Source organism: Nesoenas mayeri (genome assembly GCF_963082525.1).
Source record: "Nesoenas mayeri genome assembly, chromosome: 2".
Taxonomy (NCBI): domain Eukaryota; kingdom Metazoa; phylum Chordata; class Aves; order Columbiformes; family Columbidae; genus Nesoenas; species Nesoenas mayeri.
Window position 1 is genome coordinate 148,472,263 of NC_137543.1, and position 26,577 is coordinate 148,498,839.

The following is a 26,577-nucleotide window of genomic DNA, read 5'->3' on the forward strand; positions in this document are numbered from 1 at the left end:
ATTCATCACCTACAGGGAGAGCAAAGCTGGGTGACACATTCTGCTTCAAACCCTTCCCAAGTACAGGGAAGGAAGAACTGGGGAGCACAAGACATGTGCTCCCCAGCACTCTAAGCACTCCTTAGAAATTAAAGGAGCTGGAAGTGAAAGTCTGAAAGCCCATCTTACACCAATTCTGTCCCAAGAACAAGACAGGTATAACCTATATAGATTTTCTCTTAAATAGATAAATAAATGGATCCCCTTTTAAAAAGCTGTGTCTCATCAGTGCACCTTCACAAAATCACTGCCCCATGTGGAGCCCTGGCATCCATGAGCCTCTGGCTCTCCCAAGTCCACTGTCTCTAGCTCACTGGGAGAAACACACACTTTGGGATAAGGAAATGCTGTGTCCTACAGGAAAACCTCTATGGCAAATTCAGACAAAAAGTAACAAATTGTAAACCTCAGTATGCTGTCCTAATACATAATATAAGTCAGATACCTTACACAAACCCTTATGTACAGGTAGTTCTAGAAGTCCAAGACTTACCGAACTTTCTTCCCATTTTCTGTAATTTTTGTCACATTCAGTAACCCATACTTCTCTTGACCCTGTAAGACAGAGTAAGCCACAAGTAACATAAAAGAAAATCTGCTTCTATTCCCATGGAATTCAACCTCCCCAATAATCAATTTCTGGCAATGGGCCATCTTAGCCAATGTTATAACTTCAAGAAACTTGTTTTATGTATATTTAAATATGCAGAGATCAGCAAAACCAAAATTCCTTTGGGAGATTACTCATTACCATTCAGAGGGTAAAAAAGATTTCCTCCTTTTTTGGATAAGCCAAACAAAATTATTTGTGGTACTAGACAGTGGAAATTTTAAACATAGTTTATAATGACTGGTATAATTGCACATTTGTGTTTGTGTCCTTTATTTAAAAAGGAGATGACTGACAAACAGACAGCCTAAATTCTCTGACAAAATTATTCCAAGTTTTAACATAATTGCATATTTTAAATAAAACATGGTTGAAATGCATAAAAATATATTCATTTCAAACACAGATGAGTGAAACATTTCTTTGATGTCCTATTTTTTCATATCTCCAAGCAAAATATTAGAATTTTAAACTACTTAATTATGGCTTGTTGATGAAAATCATTTCTATTGGTATGCCCCGTGCAAATTTGGAGATCAGTCAGTGAATGGCAGGAAAAGAACAACACTGAACAAGAAGGGTATTTGCAAGTTGCAAATCTATGGAGTGGATATTTGTAGTTTCTATGCAAAAATAATAAAATATGAAGCAATCTTTGAAAAAATATTGTAGGATAAAAAAGAAAACCATCAATTTACACCATTTGTGACACTCAAGATAAGGTAACAAATTCTGTCATTTTCTCCTGTCAGCCCAGCCTTGCCCTACTAGTGAATACTGCTAAATGAACATTAAATTCTCTTTTTTTAATCAATTGCTTTTCAGTAACAGCTTGTAACAGCTCCTAATTTAAGAACTAAGCTATTAGTTGAAACAATCGACTAGGGAAAGGATCCAAATTAGCTTTATCTTAACAAAAATGTCCTCAATTCCAGATTCAATGAAAACAGAAGATATATTCTCTTCAGCTTTCTCCTCTAAATCTCAAATTTAAGTGGACCATAACTGCAGAATACAATATCAAAGTGATTTTTATGGAATACTGTAACAACACTCTTAAAGACATAGATCTGTTTTTCATGAACCTTAAAAAATTTAGCTACATGTTTCAAGCACAGCAACTCAAATACAAAAAAAGAGACATGTTTTCAAGGACAACAGCTTTTAGGCTGGTGTTTCAGATGTTATTTCTGTCCAATGGTAACTGCTACTCTTACCTCAATCTAAAAGTCTCCACTGGGCTGGAATTTTTGCCTAATTCTGTGATGTGTACATTATTTTCCCAAAATGATATTTTCAATAGAAGAGACAATTCTGTCCTCCACAAAAAAAAAGTCTGTTGTGTAGATCTCTGTGTGTGTGATCCATGCCGACCACCACTAAGAGTCCAACGTGTCGCACCTTCCAACAGCCCCTTGGCCTTGGTCAGCAGAGCGGCCTGTCACCCTCTGTCACTGAGACTGAGCAACCCAGCCCCACTTTCTCCAATAAATTAGGGCTTTAATAAATTACTCATGGTGGAACCGCTGCGAATGCTCCAGAGAAGAATTATTCAGAAAAAGTATCATAATGCCCTAACTCAGCAGCAACACTAGGGGGTACTAATGGGAAAATGACTGTAATCAGGGAAGAGGAAGTAGAAAGCAAGTTAAGGATCAAAACACAATAAAATTCATCAGCTTTCTTTGTAATACTTATATCCCAGGGGACAGCTGAAGAAAATACAGATTATTTTTTTCTATTATCTGAAGCAGCAGTGCATTCTTCTACAAAATACAATTTTAATAATTCAAGGTCTGAGCCATATTTAAATAAATTAGAACACATGCAGCAGTAATTGCTCCTGTGCAAGGCTATCAACTATGCTTGCTTAATAAACAATGTTTATTTTACTGTGGAAAACTGTTTGAAGAGTTCTAAGAATGGATCAGCACGGATAAGCCAGAGAACCATTCTTCTGTGTGCAGAGTAGAATAGAACAGGAGAAGTTGCACCTTTCATACCCTGAGCTACCTATTAAAGGGCTGCTAAAATTGATCAAGGCACATATTTCAGTGCTACTGTAGTACAGCTGCAAAATTAGAACACTTCATTTCTTGAATTACTTCCCACTGTTTAAAATAAAAACTGAAGCAAAAAAAATCTGTTAAACATCCATAAGGAGTTTAACAAGCTTAAGTTTTCCTCTCAGCAGTTATTCTACTAAATCAAAAAGACATAGCCCATTTATGCCAGGTCCTCTAGCTCTTTTCAAGGAGACTGAAGCACAAGTGAAAAATGAAGATATCAGATACTACAAACTATTACTGACAGATTCTGCGAAGAGATGGCGTTTGTTTCTGCCTTTACCTTCCAGGTTGCTATGTGAGAAGCCTTGACTGTTGAAGTAAACTGAGTTCTACATAATTCAAAATAATTTTATTCTACAGTGAATTTTAAACTAAATCTCCTATCGCCAAGCTGTATTTAAACCAAAGACATCTACATTTTTTTTTTGAAAGCACAGTTGGAGGCAATGCATTCCTTTTAAAATGTAAAGCCTTCAAATACTTTTATCCCATTACTTTTCTCAATAACAAGCAGGCTTAGCCTCAATTCTCTAATCATGAATAGCCCAGTTTCTACAACATCTACTTATCTATTTAAACACTTGGCATACTGACTGTGGCTTGATGCTTTGGTGAAGAAGGAGAGGACTCATTTTCAGGAAAACTGGCCTTAGAAGCAGTTGATGATTCCTGTAAAATACAATTAGGCAACGTAAGTTATTATCTTGTTTACAATTCCTTTACTTTTTTTCAACTCCAGAGATACTTCTGCTCTTTATACAGATTCACACATCAAAGAATGTACTTTTTTTGAACATTCATTATATTCTCAGATAGTTGTATTATAAACCTGCTTACTAAACAGTGTTCTTAGCAGATTTACAGACAACACTCAAACTGAGTTAATTAGCACATGTTCTTTTGAAAAAATGTTAATACATACTGTATTAGCAAAGCTTTCATGTTAAGAGGCAGATTCTTTCAATGACATTGCTATCAAATTATGAAGCACATCTATAATACTAAGTTATTACAGGACATCACATAATAAATAAGATTTTAAAGAACAGATTATATCTCTGTGTAGTTAGTAAATAGAAGATTAGTACAATAAATTGTTATACATGTAGAAAAGCAGATACCAGCTCGATTAATTTAGATAAGTCATGAACATTAATGTCCTTATAATCAAGCACTGAAAATTTCCAGAAATTCACGCTTTTATTTTAAACTAGACATCAACTACAGACTAATAGAAAGCATTACATCTCTGAAAACTAGAAAAATTGCCCATCTGGAACAAAAAAGGCATGTGCATTTCCTCTGAGGTAATGATTGCTTTGCACAAATACACCACCTGAAAATCTGGTAAAGAACTTCAAACAGAAGAAATACATCACTTGTTCTCCATTGCTGTGTACTGCATTTCTCCTGCTCCTTTGTATTAATTCCCTTGATAGCTCTCCCAAATTCAGTTTGCTTTTCTAACATTACCTAACACTCTGCACACCCGTGCGCTAAAATTCACTTGTAAATTTACCTGCAGAAATGGCCCACTAGTTACTTAGTGGTATAATAACAGAGAAGATGAGCAACCCTAAGAACAGCCTACATGTTCCATATTTTCAGATGTCTGTAGAGGTGGGGGAGGACATGTTCAAATTAAGGAAATCAAAGTTGTTCCTCTCAGGAACATATTTTTTCCTCTCCTTACAATTTTTTTTTAGCCGATTAGCTATATACAGGTATGTGCCACAGCCAATAAACACTCAACAAGTACATTAGATATAATCAAATTCTCGTCAGCCATAGCAACCCACACTTCCACTCTGACACATTTCAAGCACTCTTTTGACTGGTCTATTTTCATAGAATTGAGTTGTGTTGTTTTTCCAGGAAAAACAAATAAGGAAAATAAAAAGAAAATAGCTTCCCTAAGAATCAGTTAAAAAGCAAACTTGGGACTGATGTGCTATCCAGCCAAATGCCAGTTGTTTCTATTTCATTCTGAATTTGAGATAGCTTTCATACACCACACAACTTTGAAAAAAGAAATCCAGTATTTGTGGTCAGGAACTATTCCCTTTCCACATACTAATTTAAAACAGTGTATATATATAACAGTGTGCCTGCCATTGGTAATAAAACAGGTGTATCAATGCACTAAAAAATTTTTTCCTTCCACAAAACACTAGTTTATTGCTCCACTACACGTTTTAATTTCCTCAAAGCATTAATATTGTCCTTTATATGAACTATATAGTGTCTTTGCCATTAAAAAATGCATGCTGCCTGCATAGTTTGAAGCTGTGAAAGGAACTTTAAGCTACTGGCTTAGCCTTTCAGATGTGGCTCATATATACAGTTTCTTTTGGTTATTACACTAGGCATTTGTACACTTTCACGTTTGCTTCACTAGGTTTACGGTCTTGAAGACAATGGGTCTTGAAGTAAACAACTCCACTTATTCAATGTTTTTCAAGAGCTTCTTCATTCAGTGCAACACTACGTAAAGGTTGTTCCAAAATAGAATTCTTATCCCTAAACACAGAAAGAAAAGTCTTCCTTTAAAAGCGAGGCTAAAACTCCAAGCTGTCTCCCAACAGAATCGTTCACACCTGTGAAGCACCAACTGCACATGAGCCTGGAAGTGTCTCCTCAGCTCTGGTTTGTCAAGGCTCCGTCCAGGTGTCCCTCATACAGTGACGTGAGACACACAGGGTACAGAGGGACGGCTGGAGGAGCAGTGGAAGGAGCCCGGGATCGCGCGAGCTGATCTAAACCGCATACGTGCACCATCTCCAGCCAGGCACGGTCCATCGCCTCCTCAGCACCACAGATGATGTATTCTAAACTGACAGCTCAAAAGCTTAAGATCAAATCCAATAAATCCTGTTCTGAGGAACTAAGTCAACTCATGACAGCCCACTCTCCTGCACCCGATTTCAACAAGGAAAGCCATTAAAACGTACCAAAAACAACAGGTCGAGCAAATAACATTCTGGGTAGCAGATCCATTTTCATTACAACTACTGTGTTTTGTCCACATAAGTTTGTCTTTGGCATCTGAGATTACACAGGCCCACATATAGGCTTTTCTCCGTACTCCCAAATATACGTTCATTTCTCCCTGTACCTTTAGAAAAAGGGAGTTTACAATGCCGTTTCCTGGTATCTCATCCTGAGTAGTCTGTGCTAAGATTTCAGCATTACAAAGTATTTCCGTTTCCATTAATCTCGGGATGGGCAGCTGCAAAGTTACAAAAACCAGCAAGTCACCAGTCTCCCACACCCATTCCAGTTCATCCCCACTCAGCTCACCCACGGGCAGAACAACCTGAAACGTCTGGGACAAAAAAGCCAAACCAGAGAGGGACAGGCAGAGGGGCAGCAAGGGAGAGAGAGGATCTGTCTCCTTGCTGGCCTAGACAGCTTCTTTGTACAGCCCAAAACAGACTATCAAGAACAAGCCCTAAGAATGGGCAGAAAACAGCTGTTGTTGTTACTGACCTGTAGCCCTTTTCAGACCCAACAGCCATCTCAGCTCTGGCCAGGGCCAAAGCCAAGCATTTCAGCGCTGCCAGTTCTGTCCTCTGCCCTTCCACAACAATATTACAGCCCTGCTCTAACCACACACAGCTTTTCCTCTTTCCTTGAAATATCACAGTGGAGATAAACGGAACAGTCATTAAAGGGGTAAATATTACTATTTACATCTTTAAGGCACAGTTTTTGTTTTAGCAAGTGCAATTTTTATTTCAGTGCTATGAATATTTCACTTATTCATCTTCCAAGTGTGTTCTTCTTTGGTGTTGCCTACAATAAAAACATTCAGGTGTGAAATACCACCATACCTTACATGAGAATCTCACCCACATCCATAATTCTTGAATTCAAAGCCTAATGATACTCCATAGCCTGAACTGTATTGGAAGATTCCCAATGATAATTAAAATGATTGTACACACCAAAACCTAAACTAACACTAGTTAAAATACTTCAGGGACAACAAGAAAAGAGCTACTAGTCACAAAGTAACAGTAATAAGGTTACCAAAAAGTCCTTGGTTTCACTGAATGTTATACACAGTGACACAACAGAAAAATGAGATTTCAGAAATTCATGCATACTCATTTCTGTTAGATTAAATACTTCACACATCAGAAACAGTTGGTATTGCAGCATGCTGTTTAACCTGCTCCTACCTTATCGTTGGTGTCCAACACAATCGTGCTGTGCCTCCATTTTGTTAAAACTATTGGTTCTTGTATCCTCCTGTCCAGACTCCTACTCTTTATTATATCTCTCTGCTGCTGTGGTGAAGCATTATACTAAAGAAGAGAAAAATCAAACTATAAGTAGAATCTAATTCATGTAAACAAGACCTGGACATACCATTCATACATCTGAACAGTGCAAGCTTTCAGATTGCTGAAGTCCCCCACAGGTGTGAAGAGAGCCTTGGTTTTATTTTACATTTAACCTTCAGAACAGTCCTTGCTGCCATAGTCCTCTCCAAGGCACTAAGTAGGACTGGCCTGTTGGCATAATACTCTCCATTAGCAGAGAGATGTTTGATTTCTTGTGCAACAGCTTACTGCCAGTTTTGCGATCAACCACAATATTGAAAACCACCATGGAATTACAATAAATACAATATTTAAACATCCACTCTTCATATTGCTCTGACAGAACTGTAACACCTGTTCGGCTCTTGTGTAAGGAAAGAAAAACCTGATTATCCTGCAGTGAGGGATTTAGATCGAGAGTTGTGATTGCCTGGATATGATTCCCTTTGACCCAAAGGTCTGGGATGCCTTGGAGAGGAAACACAAGGCTGAGGACTTGCTCTTTCAGAATAGGCACATAAAATTACTTATAAAAGGATTTGTTCATGTGAAAAGTCCATAAGCACAGAAAATAAATATTTAGCAGTAAATAATTTTAAGACTTGTCAGAGGAGAGAATGGTTTTATCATAAAATAGGTTTTCTACTAATTCAGTAGCACACAAAAATATACAGGCTGAGAAAATGTGAAGGTCATGAGAAGGACACAGCATTTAATTATATCTCAGCATTGCAGCACACTTATCATCAGTAGCATTGCCATTTTTGATCATCACAATCAACACTGAGGTAGCATTATAAAGAATTATTAAAAACCTTCAAACAAAGTTTAATACTGAAATTCAAACAAGAAAAGACAACATTAAGGTATGTTGGGTCTTTTTAAAGTAACTAAAAATCTCATTCATTCTATTCAGCATCGGAAGACTAAAATCTGTACATAAAAAGAATCATAAGGCAGCACTTGAGGAGTCATGTAAAGGACTAGAGTCTACTGGGTAAGAAGTAACAAAATCAAGTGCCCCTTTTATTTGAAAAGGCTGAAGCAATAATCTTCGCACATACACTGAATTCTACAGTTTTGCTACCAATTCCTACTGCAAGCTCAGAGCCCCAAGTCTTCAAGGACAGGAAAATCTATACCTATATACACCAATGAAGCATCGCAAGGTTTAGCCTAAATAACATAAAAGGCAAATTTAAGATAAATTCCACAACACAGTTATATTTATTGTCCAAATAAAGAGCTAGCATTACTACTGCCATTGCAGACACTATGCTTGTGTTAGCTATGTATTTTACTATGAGCAGAGTCAATGCTCCAATAAGTCAATGGATGCTTAAAATGTAAATAACTTTAGTGTTTCCTTAAATTATTTCAATACACCCAATAGTAAGAAAATATTCCCAGTTGAATGGGTCTTGCAGTTTCGAGAATAAAGTTTGGTTGTTCATGTGCAGACAGAAATGTATTGGTTGTCCTCACAGAATTCACTTCTGAGTTTGCACTGTATCAGGTTCACTTATACTCACTTGACAACAACTTCCTTACAATGGTGAGGTGTTAAAGCAACGTTCAGTTTGTGCCCTTGTTAAATCAAAAGCTGAACCATCATTCGTGCTGCAAGGCATCTAATACTAGTTTACTTGCTTGTTACGGATATACCCACTCTGCAGATGCTCCTACAGCTCAAACTGTGGGAGCAAGGTAAGCAACATGCAGCAAAATTGCCCATCGTATTACAACTAAAACCTAAAAATGACGTCTAGGAGGAGTTTTGACAACTGCTGAAAAGTCTCTTAAGGCTCACAATGAGCGTGACCCAGCTTTTTGCAGCGGAAGAGAAGAACATATTGAATTCAAGCATAGTTCTTGCTATGAAACAGAATCATTTATTTCAGAAAAAGATTTACACTTCAGTGACACTGGTGAATATTATTTATTAAAATGCTCCATGCGCTTTCCATTTGAGTAACTCAAGAAATACAAGTTTAAACAGTCAAAGTAATTTATCTTGAATTTAAGTCCACGTTAAAGGATTAAGATATGGGCACAAGCCTAGTTACAGGTGATCTATATTTAAAAGGTGGCTTTGATACCATGACAAGCCATCAGGATTTAACTTATCTAACAGACAACCCTGTCTTGAAGAAGAAAGGACTTATAAAGTAATAAAAAATTCTACTTTAAAGAAGTTTAATGAGAAAGCAAAGCAACAGTATATGGAGTTTATTAACAAAGCACTGCTAACAACTCAGGAACACTGAGCTACACACATCTTAGCAGGTTATATAATTTGCATTGGTGATACAAACTGTGTTAGTAAACTGACAATTCTTTAAAGGGAACATTTGACATTTTTGCCCCATTTTCTCACAATAGAGGTGTCAAGTAAACATTTTGTGCTCAGGTGTTTTTGAGTTTTTTCTGGTTTTTGTTTGTTTTATTCCTTACAAGTAGTGGAACACACTACAAAGGGAGGGGGGAAGAAAATGTTTGTGTATTTCTGGGCTCAGTAAAAGCCTTCACCTTGAAAATAAAGGGGCTGATCTGTGATCTCCAAAAAGAATCACACTGAGACACAGACACTGTTTCAGAGTCTGCATTATCCAACAGAACTAGGTCAGGCAGAGCCCACTGGACAGAGAGCAGCAGACCAGGCCGGGTCCCGCCGCCCCTGCTGCTCCTGGGCCTGCCCCCACCCCAGCTCCTCAGCTCAGAAAGCCTTGCAGAACAGTTTCAGGTCAGGTTCACTTATTGACACTCTGTAGGACTCCTACCTGCCGAGCTGCTGCCTCTCCTACAGGCGTTTACAATGGTATTTCCCACTGTTCTATCAGCAACAATGAGCAACTAGGTTGGGCTCTCCTTCCCTCATGCAAAATTTTATTTTTACGTAACTCTAAACAAGCTTTCTCTGCCTAAGCCTTGGTATAACCTCAAAAACAGAGATCAGGCAAGGGCCATATACTGCACTAAAACTTATTCAAGACTATGCATTGCCTGGTAGAACAATCTCTGCTATACCATATGCCTTAACAGCATCTTAAGGGTGCAATGTTATTTTCTTAATTCTAAAGATTTTGATAACGTACCACACAACTCCAAATATACACAGTACTGCTCCCTGAAAAATCCTCCACAAACTCATATCTGTGTTACAGCATGACCACCCAGCACATCACCTCAGTTTGTTCCCCAGTTCATTTGGAACATCTCCTACCAGGAAGAGAAGACATGAGCAAGTTGGTCACACTCTGACTGCAGGCACAAGGTAACACAGACTTCTGGTTAGAACTGTTCTTGGCATAGGGTAAATTTACACCAGTGGTGTAAATAATAAAAATTAATATTCTGACATCCTATCCTTTAGCACCTTATATATCCTACCATCTTAATTCCACTTGTCCCAGTAGACTGCTTGAAATTGAAGATTTTTTTTTTTTTTTAATTTAAATATTGCCTTAGAACCAGTGGTGTAAATTTAGGTCACACAGGGTTATTTTCATTGCTGAATCTGTTCAATGCCTTCACCAGCTACTTCAAAGCTTTCTTTACCTCAGTATAAAATTTTCTAACCCTCTCAACTGGCTGAGTGATTTATATTTCATTTTAACCTGAGATGTGGCATGGCTCAAGGCTCCATCCTAGCCTAATTGTGCCTGAAATAAATGTAACACCTCGGGAGTTATTTGTAGCAGTTGTCCCCATTCTTATAGAGATGACACAGATCTGTCAGCTTTAAGAAACAGAAGAAAGATTCTTTTTGGTTTGTGTTAACAACATCCTCAGTCAGAAGAAAGGAACTGTGTGGTTGAAGGGAGAAAACAGTGGGAAGCAACAGACAATGTAAGTTAGTAAAGACCCAAAGTTAAGCATTTTACTCTACCTTCTTGTAATCAGAGATCAAAACAGCAGCACTTAATAATATTCTGATATCCTATCCTTTAGCACCTTATATATCCTACCATCTTAATTCCACTTGTCCCAGTAGACTGCTTGAAATTGAAGATTTTTTTTTTTAATTTAAATATTGCCTTAGAACAAAACCACTCTTGAGTGCTACTACTGTCACTGGCTTTGAATAAACTTTCATGGTGTTGCAATGGACATAAGACTTATAGCTTCTACTTTTCTTTTAGAATAAATCGATCACATATTTTTCTTAAACCCACATAAAGAAAAAAAAAAAATCACTTTTGTCCTTGTAAGGACTTCATTCCCTCTATTTATCTAGGGAAAGAAGATTCCTCATTCTCTGCCACAAGACATCAAGCAGCTCTGTCTCACTTTTCCCCCATCTTATCTGGGAGAAGGGCGGGAACTACCAAACATCAGGATAAATAAGGAAGACCAGACGAGGCGTCTTGAGTACGAACATCCACATTAAAGAGAAAAAAAAATAAATCTGACTGCCTTCCCATACTCATCTCTGGTTTGTCGTATCACTTGCACTTTTGTCCTTAAAAACTGTCTAGATCCTCATATGAGCTGAGACAGCCTCAGCTTTCACCAAGCAATCCCCAATTTTATGATGAGAATGTGAAGATAACTCACTATTGCTAATGATACTGTTTAGTGTATTGACATAGAAATGCCAGCACACACAGTGTGTTACCTCAAATCAAGGAACACAGCTCAGAACAAGACAAATTTACCATAAGACAACCAGGCCCTATTAATATGTTTATATCTCCAGGCTATCTGCCTGATGCTACGTGCATCATGTTTCACTGTGTTTTTTCAGATAGCACGTGCTGTTTGACAGCATTCGGGTCTCCAGCAGGAAAATCATCCACCTGAGTTTCAGAGTTGAGGCCCGAGCTCACACAGCGCACGAGTGAATTAAGATACTGCTGGGCTCCTAACAGTGCCCAAACTGCTGCTGCTCCACCTGCCGCCTCCTCTGCGGACACAGCGAGGGGAGGTAATGGCGCAGGAGCTTCCGGAACAGACCGTAATGGCAATATCACAGTCTGCAAATAACAACACCAAACTGTGACTTCACTCCAGACGCTTAGAGTTTATGGATTTTCTTTCAAAGTCTATTCTTGGATCAGAGAGCTTGGTGCGAGGATGGCCATGTATCATATTGTTATGCCACATATCAGCCCAGGAATGCATTTTGAAAATACAAGAAGCCATTAATCTCTAATTTGTATTAGATTGTCCTCTCTACCTCTCCTTCGAGCTACTTATTCAACAGCTATTACATGGTTAGCCACACTTTTTTTTGTCATTTTGACAGATTACCTTTTTTAAACTTCAGAATTAGAGAGTTCTCGTTTCTGAGATCACTTTAACTGTTTTTCTCCCTCCTTAATACAGATTTCTCATTTGCTTAAAGTATAAAACTCGTATTAGAAAACTCTATTTCTGGAACAGGGTTGCAGCCTTTCTTAACACAATTTAGATATTACTCATTCATCACACAGGAAATAAACTTATTTTATCATAGTGATCTACACAGGAATGAACTTTCATCTGCAGTTTTGTTTTTGGTTGTTTTTTTTTAATAATTGGCAAGAGCAAACAAATGGATGGAGCAGAATGCATAGACAAAGGAGAAAACTCAGTCTTTCACAAGATGTGGTACAAATTTATGGTTAAAGACTCTCCATTGTAAAGAATAATTTGGTATGTTCTTCTCTTTCACTGCAAAAAGCTGGGTCACACTCATCATGAGCCTTTACACACTTTTCAGCAGTTGTCAAAGCTACTCTGAGACATCATTTTTAGCCAAAGGCATTCAGCTATTCCTAGATGTTATTTAAATATACATAACTGGAGGGCTTTCTATGAGACTGTCTGAAGTAATTTGTTTTGTAACTGCCTCCCCTCCCCAACATATACCCTCACAATTTAACACACATACAAGAATACTAGAAGCATTATTTCTAAGCATGTTAGTTAGTTATAACAGTGAAGATTTTTATGTTCTAGTATTTGCTCAGCTAATGTGCTGTTTCCAGAAACCTTGGGACAACTTTTGGTTCTAATGAAGTCCTCATTATTAAGAACCATCTAACAACAGGATGTTCTTCTTTCTGTGGTTTAACAGCACTACATGGTCATGCTATTCTATCACTTTACTTCACAACAAATTTTGGAAGGTAATATTTGAGCTAAATACACTGGGAAAAAAATGACCAAGAGGGTTTTTCTTGGTAACAATTTTCATTTGAGCAAGAGTTAAAATGCTGAAGTCTTTCTATGGTTTTCTCTCACCACTCATGAGAGCTTTCAACATAGACTATTATTCTTCAAAGCAGTTCTGTGGTCTACATTGTCTTTCCTATTCATTTGTCCCTAAGCACTTTTGGAACCAGCTTCAGTAAGATTCAAGAGAATAATCTTCAATCATACTTCAACTATTCCCAAGTGTAACATCTCTGCTGTATGTTCTTCAGATGTACAGTCACATAAACCAGCTAAATCTTGTGCTGAAATATTTAATCTATTCCACAGTATTCAAAGTTAAAAGCTAAGGATTTCTGGAAATACACAGACTCTTGAATCATGAATCCAAGAGTCAATTGCTTATTTACTTCTGTTAATGGTGTATTTGCTGCCACTCGAGATGTACTAGTTTCAAGAAGGAATTAAAGCGTACATCCTGCCCAAATGGCTCAACAGAAGTAATTTTCAAGTAAAAATTTGTAACAGTAGTATGTGATGATTTTCATATGAACAGGAACTAAAGCATATCAGATCACAAACTCCACAATAGGGCCTGTTGCATTCCATAGGTGGCTACTACTGCAACAGAGCTCAGGTGCTTGTATAGAACCACTAGAGCATCATGCACTAACACACAAATTCTAGACCCCATCCACCCCTTTATATTAATACACCTCAGGTAACAGTTCTGGATTACCTTTGTGCCATTGTAGTTGTGGTAAAGCAAACTTAATTTGCTATTTATTTCAAATCCAAACCAAATCCGGTATAGATGTTTTTCAGACTAATTAACATAGTAGATAATCAACAGCTAATTAGCTCTTAAAACCAATTGTCACAGATTATCTTGTTAGGTTTACATATGTTACAAAACGTAAGTCATCTAACCCATCAGACCAACAAGGAGAATTCACAGAGCTAACTCAGCTCTTCAGTGACTCAGGTACAAACTCCTTTACCAACATAACGAACGTGTCTGCTATACAACTTCACTTAAATTTCAGTGCAAGTATTTTTTCACAATATTATGAAAGCACCATGTATTAAGATTGCTCCTTTCTAAGTGGAAGTGACTCAGGACACCAGTTTTTGGACTGATGAAACAATAACTGAGAAACATACTCTTTCATCTACTTGCACACACACTACTGTGTGAAACTCTGTTGTTGTTGGGGGTTTTTTTGTTTGTTGTTTTTTTGGTTGGTTGTTTTGGTCTTTTTGGTTTTGTTTTTTACAGTCACCTTACTATCTAGGATTGAACAAACATCCTAATAGCAGGAAGGTCACGTACAACTACATCATTATGACAAATGTCTTAGAGATTTTCAAAGTGAAAATGAAAATTAAAAGTATTAGGAACATCCTCAGACAACCAAGTGACCTGAGCTCTGTCTCTTTCCTACAAATTCCTGTTTCAATTAAAAAAATAATAAATACCAGAAAACACTCCCAGTGAAACTTTGTCATTGTCTAAGATACCACAAAACTCTGCTGAAATTTTTGTGTTTTGACACCTGTCTGTATAAGCATTTTGGAGGTACTAAAAATAGACAACAGTTTCTCTGGAACATTTTGTAATTAAAAAAACTATTTTTTCCTGCAGAGGTTTTCACAGCAAAACCACAAACATCATTCTGCAGCCTTGCATGGAAAGCTCAGTTCAGCAAAGCTACAGGATCTTCTCTGGCATCTGAATAGTTACGTACATCCATTTTTCACATCCTTAAGTATATTTTTTTCTCTTCGCAATCAGAAATTCCACAAAAAAATCCAAGAAATGACCAAGTGTAATATGCAAGCCCTCTGGCTATGAATAACTCCCATTAAAGGCCCCATAGAACATTAATTGAAGAGGAGGGGAAAGCCTCAAATTGCAGAAGATTCTTTTTTAGGTCACTCACCCTTGGTAACTCCCATTCCGATCGGGAACCATCGGCACTGTAGTAATACGGTCTGCCTTGTTCATCTGCATGTTTTATCCACTGCAGAAAGAAATGCAAGGATAGCAAATGTAATCAGAGTGACAGCCGTAACATAGTAAACCTCTTATACTTGGGATTTAAAGTTAATTTTTAATAAAGTGCCATCCATTCCAGCAGTGTCTAGTACACAACCCCTGTTAACTAACCAAGGTTGGTTAGCAACGAGAGCAACAGAGTTTCCAGCTTCCTGAATTGGGTTCGCCATTATTATTTCATTCTGTAAATCCTCAGAAAATAGTCCTGCAATATCACACAAGAGCGATGAGCAGGTATTTTCAAAGATGGCATATCTCACTCTTGCCAACACTAGAGAGTCAGTTCAAGGAGGCACAACCTTCGCATCGCATCTGTGTAAGGATTTTGTATGTAAAATTCTAGAGTTACAAGAAGCTCAGCCAGCAACTGCTGATCATTTAAGAGATAATTACACTTGTTGAACAACTCTCTTTTTAAAACATCAACAGGAACATGAGATGCCGTTTCTATATAAAACATGAAGAAGACGGTATAATTTCGGCAACCTCTACAAGCGACTCCCACAATCAGAGAAGTAAAACTATGGCAACTGTGACTAGTTATGCATAAAGGAAGGAATTGTAATGAGCACAATTCTACAAGATCACACAAAATATGCACAGAAACACGCACAGCAAGGCACTTGGGTCATGCAGGTTTCACAAGATTGCCTCCCAATAAACCACTTTGTGACAGGAAATGCTGTTTTCTATTGATTCCAATTTACAATTTAATTCCAATGTACAATTTTTTTTTTTTTTAAAAAAAAAGGTTTGCATATTTGCCAAACAAGGTATGTGCTCTACAGATGTTTAGCAGAAATAGATTAAGCATGATGAAATTCCAAAACTGACATAAAACTCAATTATTTAAAACCTTCCTTCAAAAACCCTTGCATATATCAACTGGAGAAAAGGTAGGACTATAATACAATAAACTACTGTTTGTGTTAACTTCAAGAAGTATTCATTGAAACAAACAAAAAACCTAAACTTTAGGAAACTATGAGAAAAATCAACTGCTTTACAAATATAAACAAATATTGTCATTTATCCTACATGGGATATATTTGTATATGCCCAGAATCACAGTAAGTTGACAGTGGCAATTAGATAATCAGAATAGAACATAAATCTGCTGATACAGCTGTGGTTCAATTAAGAAGTTTGTCTACATCTGAAAGCAGTATCAAAAAATCTCTGATAAAGGATGAAACTGATAAAACAGCATTATTTTCGGCTTGAAATCATCCTAACTGCAAGGTCCCCACAGACAAGAATGGGTCTTAAAAGACAGTAAGAAAAACATGATATTGGTATGAAATTCATTCCTGAAGTGTAGCCAAGAAGATGGGAGAGAGCACAAATTAAAAAAAAATACACATGATATGTTCATCTAATATAATCTGATACCCAAATGGAAATAAGAAAACTTTTTCTAAATAGTGAAGAACATACACAAGAAAAAAATAATCTGTTCAGTTTCATGCATATTTAAAAACCAAAAGGAGATACCGCTGATGGATGCTGTTCACTCCTAGAAATGAAATCTGCATTTCTAAGAGTGAATTAACGGAAAAGATTTAGAACACGCGATGAGAAGAAGGAAAAAGTACCTTTTCATTAGTATAGTCATTGGTATATAAGGTCTGACCATGTTCATCCAACTCTTCTGACCAACCCTTTGGAGGAGAACCATACTGACTATCTGACTGGCTGTAACAAGAACTGTGGTCGTTTTCTTCTGATGAAAGATGCTACAAGTAGTCAGAAACACACAAGGCAGTTTTGAGAATGAAAGTGCTTTAAAATCTGAAAGATCAAAGATTATTTGACTAGAAAGAGAATAGTAATAAATTCAGGGAGTTCACATTTTTATGTCAGAGAACAAGAGATGCATTTTTACAGTACAGAAATACTTGATAAATGCTAGGCAATTCAACCTACTTTCAGAACAGCTGCTTTATACTGATAGAATTTTTTTAAGTTCTACTACACCAGATTTCAGCTACTCAAGTTTAAACTCAGAATTTTTTTGCCAATCTAAATTTTATTCCCACAGATTCACATTACTTAACTCTCTCATTAACTTCAGTAATCTGCATTGCCTCAAAAAACCTGGGAGACCCGCTACCTTCATTTTCTGGCAACATCCCAATTTTCATAGCTAAATCCTTTTCAGGCACTATTTGGGAAAGAGAAGAAAAGACAATCATCATTAAGGACAACTTGAGTCTCGAGTTACACCTTGGCAGGTCCCAGCACTTTACAGTACTTGTGCAATGCAACCTAAAATATTAGGAATTTCCACTCTTCACCTTCCAACTCTGATGCATGTGACAATGAGCAATGCAAAAAGCCAGGCTTTCTACCAGGCACAGCTGGCTCAGGTTTAAGATCATTTTCTGAAGGCAGAAGTGAATTATAACATAAGAAATGAGTTTGATTTGTAGAATAGAAAAAAGATTTTGCACACACAATAAACTATTTCTGTTCCCTTGCACACCTTGTTCACCTCCTTGCTAAAATACTGTAGCGTTATTGAAAGCATCCATTCCATGCACCAAAAAAAAAAATCTAAAAAAAGAAGTCACCTCTCTGCGTTCATCTCCCACAACAAGATCTCTATGCCACAGTCTCCTGAGGAATCCAATGCAAATTTCCTTTCACACTATCTTGGATCCTCAGCAAGTAAGAGGGAACACATCCTGCTATTCAGAAATTATGACAGTTAAATATTGACTAAGGTTCAGTAACACAAGGGTTTTGAGGAAATCAGTAAAGCAGGAGAAAGGCAGAATTTCTATTTCCAAGTAGGAAAAAAAAAAAAGCTGAAAAGCTTAAGTATTACCTAAAAACATCCAGGTATCAGAAACTAAGCAGTTTTTAAAAGTCAGTGTTTGTAGAGACTAAATGTTCAGTGACATTTCCAAATTATTACTACACAGGGTTTTGGCATTGCCTTTCTGAGTATGCTGACATGAGCCAGCTTACCAAGCACAGCACAACCCATGGGAAACTTCATGTCATTAATAAAGTAACATGAAAAAATAAACAAAAAATCTAAGTGTCCTCTACAGCCCAAAGAATGCGAGTGTCTAAATGCCACTTCTTTTGTACATGTAGTAACATGAAATTCTGAAGTGGCAACTTCTAATCATTTGGGGGAAAAAAAAAGGGGTCTTCAGTCCCATTCTTACACTTGAAGAATGAAGACTGAGGAGCTGATAAGAGTGCTATTGGCCTCATTTCAACTACTGTTTTATAAGATAGCTATATTGTTTACACATATTCAAGTTTTCATTATGTTTTAATGATTAAATATTAAGTGCATTGACATTTGTTTAAAGTAGTAAGACCTTGGACATTTTTATTTTTACTATTAACAGGAATTATGACCAAATAACACAATGTATTTGTATTTGCCTCTTACAAGCAATTCCTGAAACTGAGGAAGCACCGTACACATGTAAAATTAAACGGAAGATTTAAAAAATAAAATTATCTTAGAAAGACCACTGTTGTTCAGTAAGAACACAGTAAGACACCCATACAATGGAAGTTTTGATGCTTTCAAGGCTTAACTAATCTTACATGCAATACAATGGGGGAATTTAGGCTTTGCAGACCTGAACTTAAACCAAATTCCTGAGATGGTCCAAGCTTTCCCAAGCCAAGGCCCTCCCTGTCCCTCTGCCAGCAGGAACAACTGCTGAAGCTGCACCAGCTGGGGTTAGAGAACACTGGCCAAACCACAGTCAGCACCTTTCCATCTAACTTTCAACACTTTTTCAGTATTAACTGTGTATGTGCTTTTTACATATCCTCCATGCTTCCTCTCGGAGTCACATCCTCAATTACACTATGTCACGTTTAAATAAAGTCATCTTAAACAGAAAGCTAACCAACCTTATACCTTTTAAGAACTTTGCTGTGACACTAAAGGGATTTACAGAAATGGTCCCCCACATCATCACTTCTATCTTCCTTGGCTTCTTTCCATTTACATGGAAAATTCTTGAGGGCAGACACCAGTTCATCACCATGCAGTTAAGAAAGTTATTACTACTTCTAAAAATCGAAATAACAAGAAAGAATACTGACTAATTAAAGAATGCAGCATCCCTTTATCAGTTTTTGTTCATTTTGAAACAAAAATACAGGGAATGAAATTGCATCTTGGCCATACATTTTAAATGTAGTTTTCAATTTAAATGAAATCCTGTTGCTTTTCTACAGCTTGCTGGCTAATTTGTTAGTCTCTACTTCCCATTAAGGTCTCCTATCTAGGTATTAGAGGTTTGCCTTTCTCTGATATGATGACACCTCATTCCTCTAACAGTCCGCCCTGATTAAATCACTTTAAGGACAAATTTCTCCCAGTTACTGTTAAGCACTCCTTCCTGAAATACATTAACAAGTCACTACCTCCAATGAATTTATCTGTAATCCAAAAATCTTACACACTTTCCCTAGATGTCCTGTTGATAGGACTTCCCTGCTTCCCCCCACCCCATCCAAATAACTACCAAACCTACAAGTGTTCTCTCTGTGCCATAGCTGTTACCAACTTTTTTTGACAAATTGGGTAAAATTTTGCCCTTTCTTAATTATCCAATAAAATTCAATTTCCTAATCACAAAGTTCTAAGACCAACTAGAAGCTATTTCAAATCCTAATATATTAAACATGTATTAGAATATATGATCATTCACAGTTCTCATTTTTACGTCACCTTGACGTTTTGCTACCTAATACGACACAAGCTCCTCTGAGGACAAACCTCTAAGCTACAACTAGTATTTAATCTTCCTGTACATGTTCTTCTATTACTAAATCTGAAAGGAATGAGCATGACTCAGACTAGTGTGTAAAGGCCAACTTAACTACGTTATAATAAATTAAATCTGGTTTTACTAATTATTAAGACATATTTGCTCATAATCAAACAAAATTGGGGATTTCCTATATTTTATGGTAGCTTAAAGGTTGAAATCCAAGCCTAAGTAATTTGGTTTAAATACTCATAAGCAAAAAGGTGAACATGAGCAGTGGAGTGTGAAGTATACTCAAATGCAGAACAGAAAAGGGAAAAAAAGCTTCAAAATCAACACAACTGCTGGAAAGTGGATTGACAGGACCTTGCACCATGCATCTCTCTAGCCTCAACATTGACCAGCCAGTTAGAGAAGACACAAGTTACTAAAGGAACCTGTGCTACTGGAGATATAAACTTGTGGCTAGTTAAAAATTAATTAAAACATGCATGATTCACTGGTCTTACAAAGACTGAAAACAGATATGACTGTCCGAAGACCAATCTGTGATACCTCAAGCATCACAAATAAACAGAAGAACTGAGCTGAAATAAGGTCTAGGTAATGAAAATAAATAAATAAATGAAATCAAGCTTTCTGAACATGCAACCATGTGGTGAAGTCATGGTACCGAGGTATCAGTACGAGTCAGAGGGATCATTTGCATATGGGGAGGGAGAAAGAATTATTGGAAGTCCTTCCACAAAAAGAACGATGACAGCAGAAAACCAGTTACACTTACTACCTACAAGGAGAATCACTACTCAAAAAAGCAATCATCTTAACCTGATGAAAAACAGAGTCTTCTCCAACAAAAGAAGACCCAGTGAGAAATTAATAGGCCATAAGCAGAGATATCAAAGTGGCAGCCACAAACTTTTCACCAGTTTACCTGTTGCTGCCACTGGCCTGTGGCAAGAAAATCTGGCTGTTTAAATGCTTGTGGCTGACACAGCTGCTGTGAAGGCCACTGCCAAAGGCAATGAAAGGACCCTTTTTCCTTTCTCTCCTGTTTCTGGCACTAACTGTCCCAGAGGTAAGCTTCCACGACAGAGCTTCCAGCAATCAAAATTGTGAGCGGTCCACAATTAAATTTTAAAACTAAGCATTGTAATAGGCTCAGAAGGAAATCCACCCAAACCATATGTATTTGAAAAGGACATATAAAAGTGAAATATGTAGAAGATTTCTTTATTAATGTTTGCTTTTTCTTTCTATCAGGAAACTGATTAGCCTAAGTACTGTTTGAAAACAAGAGCACTATTTTAAGCATATTTAAATAGTAATATCCATCTCCCGACTATTCCTTTGCTTTATCTGAATCACTGCAGTTCAAATAAACACACAGCACTGTTTGGCTCTCCCTAGTGACTGCTTGCACAGAATCTATCTGCACCTCACATGTTAGCAGAAATGATCTTTTAACATAAATAACTTCATGGTAAGCTTCAACTCTCTTAAGCAAGGTGTGCAGCATAGCTTTGCCAAAACATTTTGCAAAAGCAAAAGGTCTGCATAATGAAAAAACAACAAAAAAATAATTGATATATCTAAAGAACATGCTTATGGCCTGAATGTACCCTAGTCAAAAACTCCTACAGCCAATTGCCAGAAGCTGGGGTGGTTTTCCACCCCCCATCAACATTTGCTGCCCTTGGACCTAGACAGCTGGCTTAGGCAGCACTTCTATCATGGTAATTTTAATGTTCTCATCTTCTGTTCTCTAGGATATCATTCACAGAATGAAGGAAAGGATTTTCTCAAAGTTAACACAATTTGATTACAAAATATTGCTCCTTTAACTGCCCTTTCTCCTACTTTGTTCTCCAGCTATCCAAGGCAGAAATCATTGACAAGCATGTACATTCAAATCTCCTATGCAAATGGTTAAAATGCTGCAACAAGTTATCCAGGTAAACTTGTTTTTTTATATTCACTATGATTATTCCACCTCTTTAAGAATTTATGAATTAAATAAAATTTTAGTTTGAAGAGTCACATACGACCCTTTAAAAAACCCAGCATTTTTAAATCGCCATACAATATAGAGAATTGTTAATAGTATGTATAAATCTAATTACAAAAGTAAAAACCAATAAGTTTTAATTTGATAGAAGCTTTAATTATGTCAGTATTTTTGACACAGGTGGAAAGTGCTGTGGAACTCCATTAAGTCTGGTTTTTACTCCAGAACACTGGATTTCTCTATATGCACCTTAAACTCTAGAACCATCTTGATTCCTCTCTACGAAAATATTTTCCTCTATAAAAACCCACATATCTAAATTTACTGCCACAGTATTAACCAAGCAGTAGCAAACACCTGTATATTGCCCACTTTTGCTTTACTGTGTATTTAACTGATATTCATAAAAATACATAATTCCCCTTGCCTTTTTTCAATGCATCCCCATAAATCCTGCTTGTAGAAGCACTGTCACACGTGCACTCCTCTCCCCCTCCTCCCCAGAAGATGTGCCCAATACACTGGGAAGGAGAACGCACTGCATGTCAGAGAAGTTACGGTGGCTGCCTTATTCTGTTGTCATTTGTAGTCGTATTAGTTTCAAAATATCTCAGTTTACCTTTAAAAGAAAAGCTACAATACCTGCTAAGGGATTGTAAGGCCTGCACACAGTCTATGTACACATTCTTCTACACACAAGCAATTGAAGAGCTGAACTGTTTACTACTTCATACCAAGACACATGACAAAAAAAGACAAATGAAGACACTCCTTGACACTTGGAAACTCAGAGATACCGAATTCTGCAGCAAAACAGCATCATACACATGACAATCTCATTGCTTCTGACCTCAGAAGGAACTACCTCATGATCTGCATGGCTCTGGGTATCCCCCTTATTAACGCTGGCATCTCGGGCCCACCGTGGAGGTTTCCAGGTTCGCTCCTGTGATCCTCTGTTGTAGTAATAACAGCGTCCTGTCGTATCTTTATGGGTTTCCCATTCCCCATTTATTTGGACCGGAGCACTTGTAGGTAGTGGTGGAAGTGCAGACTGAGATATTTTCAGTTCTTGTAAATTAGCATAAACGGGTGAATCGGGCCTCCCTTGGCTTGGTGGAGTAGTTGGCTATTGAGAGAAGAAATGTATCGTTAAAGAGCAGATGAATTTTAGAATGCTCCCTTACAAATCAGAATATATTACAGTAGTAAAACAAACCAACAAACTCCCTTTTTTATTGTTAAGTAGAAAAGCACAAAGGACAGCCGCAAGACAATGGGGCGTGAAAATATTAGTTTGTTAATTAGAACATAAATATCACAAGCTGTATTTATTTAATACTGAAAAAAAATGTCAGCATTTCTCTAGATGTCAGCCAATAACTATGTGGACAGTGGATTTGAAATACACTGGAATCATCATCAAAATATTTTTATGTTTGCCTTCTTGATAAACTTCAGCTTTACAGTTCAACTATTGCTCAGGAACTCTAAGTAATGGGATCTTGTTCAAGACAAAACCCGGCATTTCGGAGATGCCACTTGCTAGGCAAGGATGGTTCCCCAACCTATCCCCCTCACCACAAATACAGTGATAGTGAACGTGAAGCGGCACTTTTACCTTCTCAGCAAGATCTAAACAGACAGTTCAGGTGGAAAGACGAGCGCAACATTATGACTGAGATACTCTGGAAAACACCTGGATGGTTTACCTGTATGCCATTCCATAGAGATGCTTACCTAAAAATATTTTAGGCAATATCACTGAATGTTCTGATTACCACTCTCTTCTTACAGAAATTAAGTGGATATTCTTATCCACCTAATTTAATTCAGAGACATGCACACAAGTAGAACAATGAATACAAAAAACCCCCAAAACACTAATGATGATTTCTCATTAATAAATTGTTTGCTAACATGAAGGCCATCAGAAAGCACAGTTAAAAGTCCATGGCACTCACTGAAACCATGAGTACTTTCACAGAACCCACTAAAGTGTTTAGGAGATAAATACACTCCTAGGTGTTCAATTTTTAAATTATAACCTAAGTATATAAAATACACCATGCAGAATATAAAAGCACATGTTTTCATGAGAGCTATGATTATGAGATTGTGAAAGCAGCTTCTTATTAAACCAAATTGAATAGTTTCCTGGTAATGCACTGCCATCACTGTATTTTAGGGCACATTTAGGCACTCTAAAGGAAGAAACTATATAATTTATACCATCCCTTCCATCTGCTTGGTTTTAATTCAGCAGCTTTGCTGGAGGCAAGTCCTTCTGTCTCTTGTAGCATCGTTCACAGGAAAAAAATAATATATTGCATTACATAAAAGATCTTTTATAATGTACTTTCAAACATTAAAGTCATAAGCTGCTAATCTAGCCCACATCTAATAATAAATTACCAGGGTTTGCTCAGGCAAGACAACATATCGTACCACACAATCAGATGTAAACTGATTGCACCACAGTGAGACCCAAATATGGGCAATATCCACAACCAAAAGGGGAAACAGCTAGAGAGGAACTTCACAAGATTAAAACAGGCACAGACTTGTTTTGTATGCCTTTAAAAGAGAAAACACAGCCCACTAGATATAGCAAGTAGGGCATGTTTAAGGTAAACCACAAGGGGGGGTGGGTGGAGGAACTGCAGGACTGGCAAAATCACAGAGCCAAAAACCAATTAGTATCCTCTTCCTAATGCAAAAGAAAAAAAAATCTGTTACAAAACTTGATGAACAGTAAAAGACTATTTTTCTAGTATCCAAGTCTTCCCTCCTGCCTTCTTTAGTTTTTTTGAGGGGGGTACAACATCTCCCTTTGGTAAATTTGGTCTTGAGAACACTAACTGCCTAAAGAATGCTGCTATGAACCAACCATCACCCCAATGTCTTCAAGGGATGAACAATCCCCCAGGATGCTGGAAGCGCAAACCTGATCAGCTTCAGGTGCTGCTCAAAGCCTCTCTGCGGTCTCCTCATTCAAGAGCTCGGTTTCTGCATTCATTTCCCAACTGGCCCACAGAACGACGTTTCCCACGTAAATCATCCTGCCATCAAACCACCAGGCTTGTCATTTGAAGCAACAGCATACACCTGCACCAGGGGAACACACAAACCTTCAGGTTCTTCCCCTCTTTCAAGGATGTGGCAAGAGCAGCACCATGAGGGCCCTGGCTGCTGAGGCCGGTGGCGCGCACAACATGCACGTCCTCCTAAAGCTGCTCTTCCACACCAGACAGGTGGCTTTGCTGGCTGGCCTGCATTTGCCACTTGCTTTAAGGCAGTGAAATGTCATTATTAAAATAACAGTTCTGTGTATATTTTCCAAATATAAAGCCTATGACACAGTGTGCTTGGTAAAGGTTTTTAAAACATTTTCTCAAGCAACACCAAAGAATATAGCTCAGAGGTTTCACACCAATATTTTCAAAGGTTCCAGTATTACAACCAGGACAACTCCAGATGAAACTGCAGGACACAAACTGTGCTAAGCCAATGCTGGAAGCTCAGAGCAAACATACTGCCACGTAACTCGGGCAGCATACTAGCTGAGTTTAAAACAGCAACATGAAATAAAAGTGCAATGGGGAGTTTATCTTCTGAATGCTTAGTACTTCCAAACTCAAAATACTGATTTCTGGTTTTCAAGAGGAAGCCAGAACTTGTGACCTGAACAACAAAGGAGACAGTGAACTGTCCCTGCCAACCAAGCCCTCAGCTACTCTCACACCCTTTTGCTCTCACTTCTCGAAGTTTTTTCTCAGGGAGAACTGCAAGATTTTTTGAAAGGTTCTTTAAGTTACTGCTTTCAGTGAACCATAAAAAAATGCAAATCCATCAATCTAACTACAACACACAGCTTAGCTCATACACACGTCTTTAAGGGATACAACTTTCTTATCAAGAACTATTTTAAATAACTACGTAGCATATAATATTACTTCCTCATACCTCAAGGCACGCAATGAGGTATGTTGCGTCTACAGTAATGCTCAGTTCAACAGCACCCAACCTTATCAAGGTGAATTTTGTGAAGAATTTCTAATTTATGAGAAAAGCAGCTTTTAGAAAGCTCAAAATTACCTGAAATTGAGTGTACTTTCTACAGTAGCGTTGGCAGGTCAACCCTGCCCCTTGCAACATGGGAAGGAGAGTCCTGCAGACAGGCAGGCCCCAGACCCCACACCATTGCTTTTAACGTGACTGTTTGAGATCAAGACTGTGTTCTGCAAAAAACTTCAATAGTTTCAAGCCAAAAAGCAGATTAATTTAACTATATTCCTTTCATTTACCAAATCCATTACTCATCACCAACGTATAAATTGGAATAGATAAAGCATTACCTAGATCAAAATAGTTTCTGAGCACTTCCGTGGCTGTTTTTCCAAAACCAGACATAGACAGTTAAGGAAAACTTAAATGTATGCTAAACACTAAACATCTCTGTACACACATGAGGACTTCCAACCAGCATTTTACTCCCTGAGTTTCATTTTTGCACTAACAAGCTTCAAATACTCAAATACAGAATTTAATCTACGAAAAGAGACTCCTTGT

At 37.5% G+C, this 26,577-nt stretch overlaps 1 protein-coding gene across 5 annotated transcripts in view; it reads right to left on the reverse strand.

Moving 5' to 3' along the window:
- The window catches only part of ARHGAP12 (Rho GTPase activating protein 12), a 76,893-nt gene that overhangs the window by 18,340 nt on the left and 31,976 nt on the right, over positions 1-26,577 (reverse strand). For 2 of the 5 annotated variants that reach the window (XM_080340542.1, XM_080340541.1), the window contains exons 3-7: positions 22,871-23,134; positions 15,128-15,208; positions 6,903-7,028; positions 3,313-3,387; positions 533-594 (exon numbers count right to left, since the gene is read on the reverse strand). In XM_080340542.1, the coding sequence (XP_080196668.1) occupies positions 533-594; positions 3,313-3,387; positions 6,903-7,028; positions 15,128-15,208; positions 22,871-23,134 (608 nt within the window). Of the gene's footprint in view, positions 1-532; positions 595-3,312; positions 3,388-6,902; positions 7,029-15,127; positions 15,209-16,838; positions 16,980-22,870; positions 23,135-26,577 lie in introns of all 5 variants that reach the window. The other 3 variants (XM_080340545.1, XM_080340543.1, XM_080340544.1) reach the window with 3 other exon arrangements.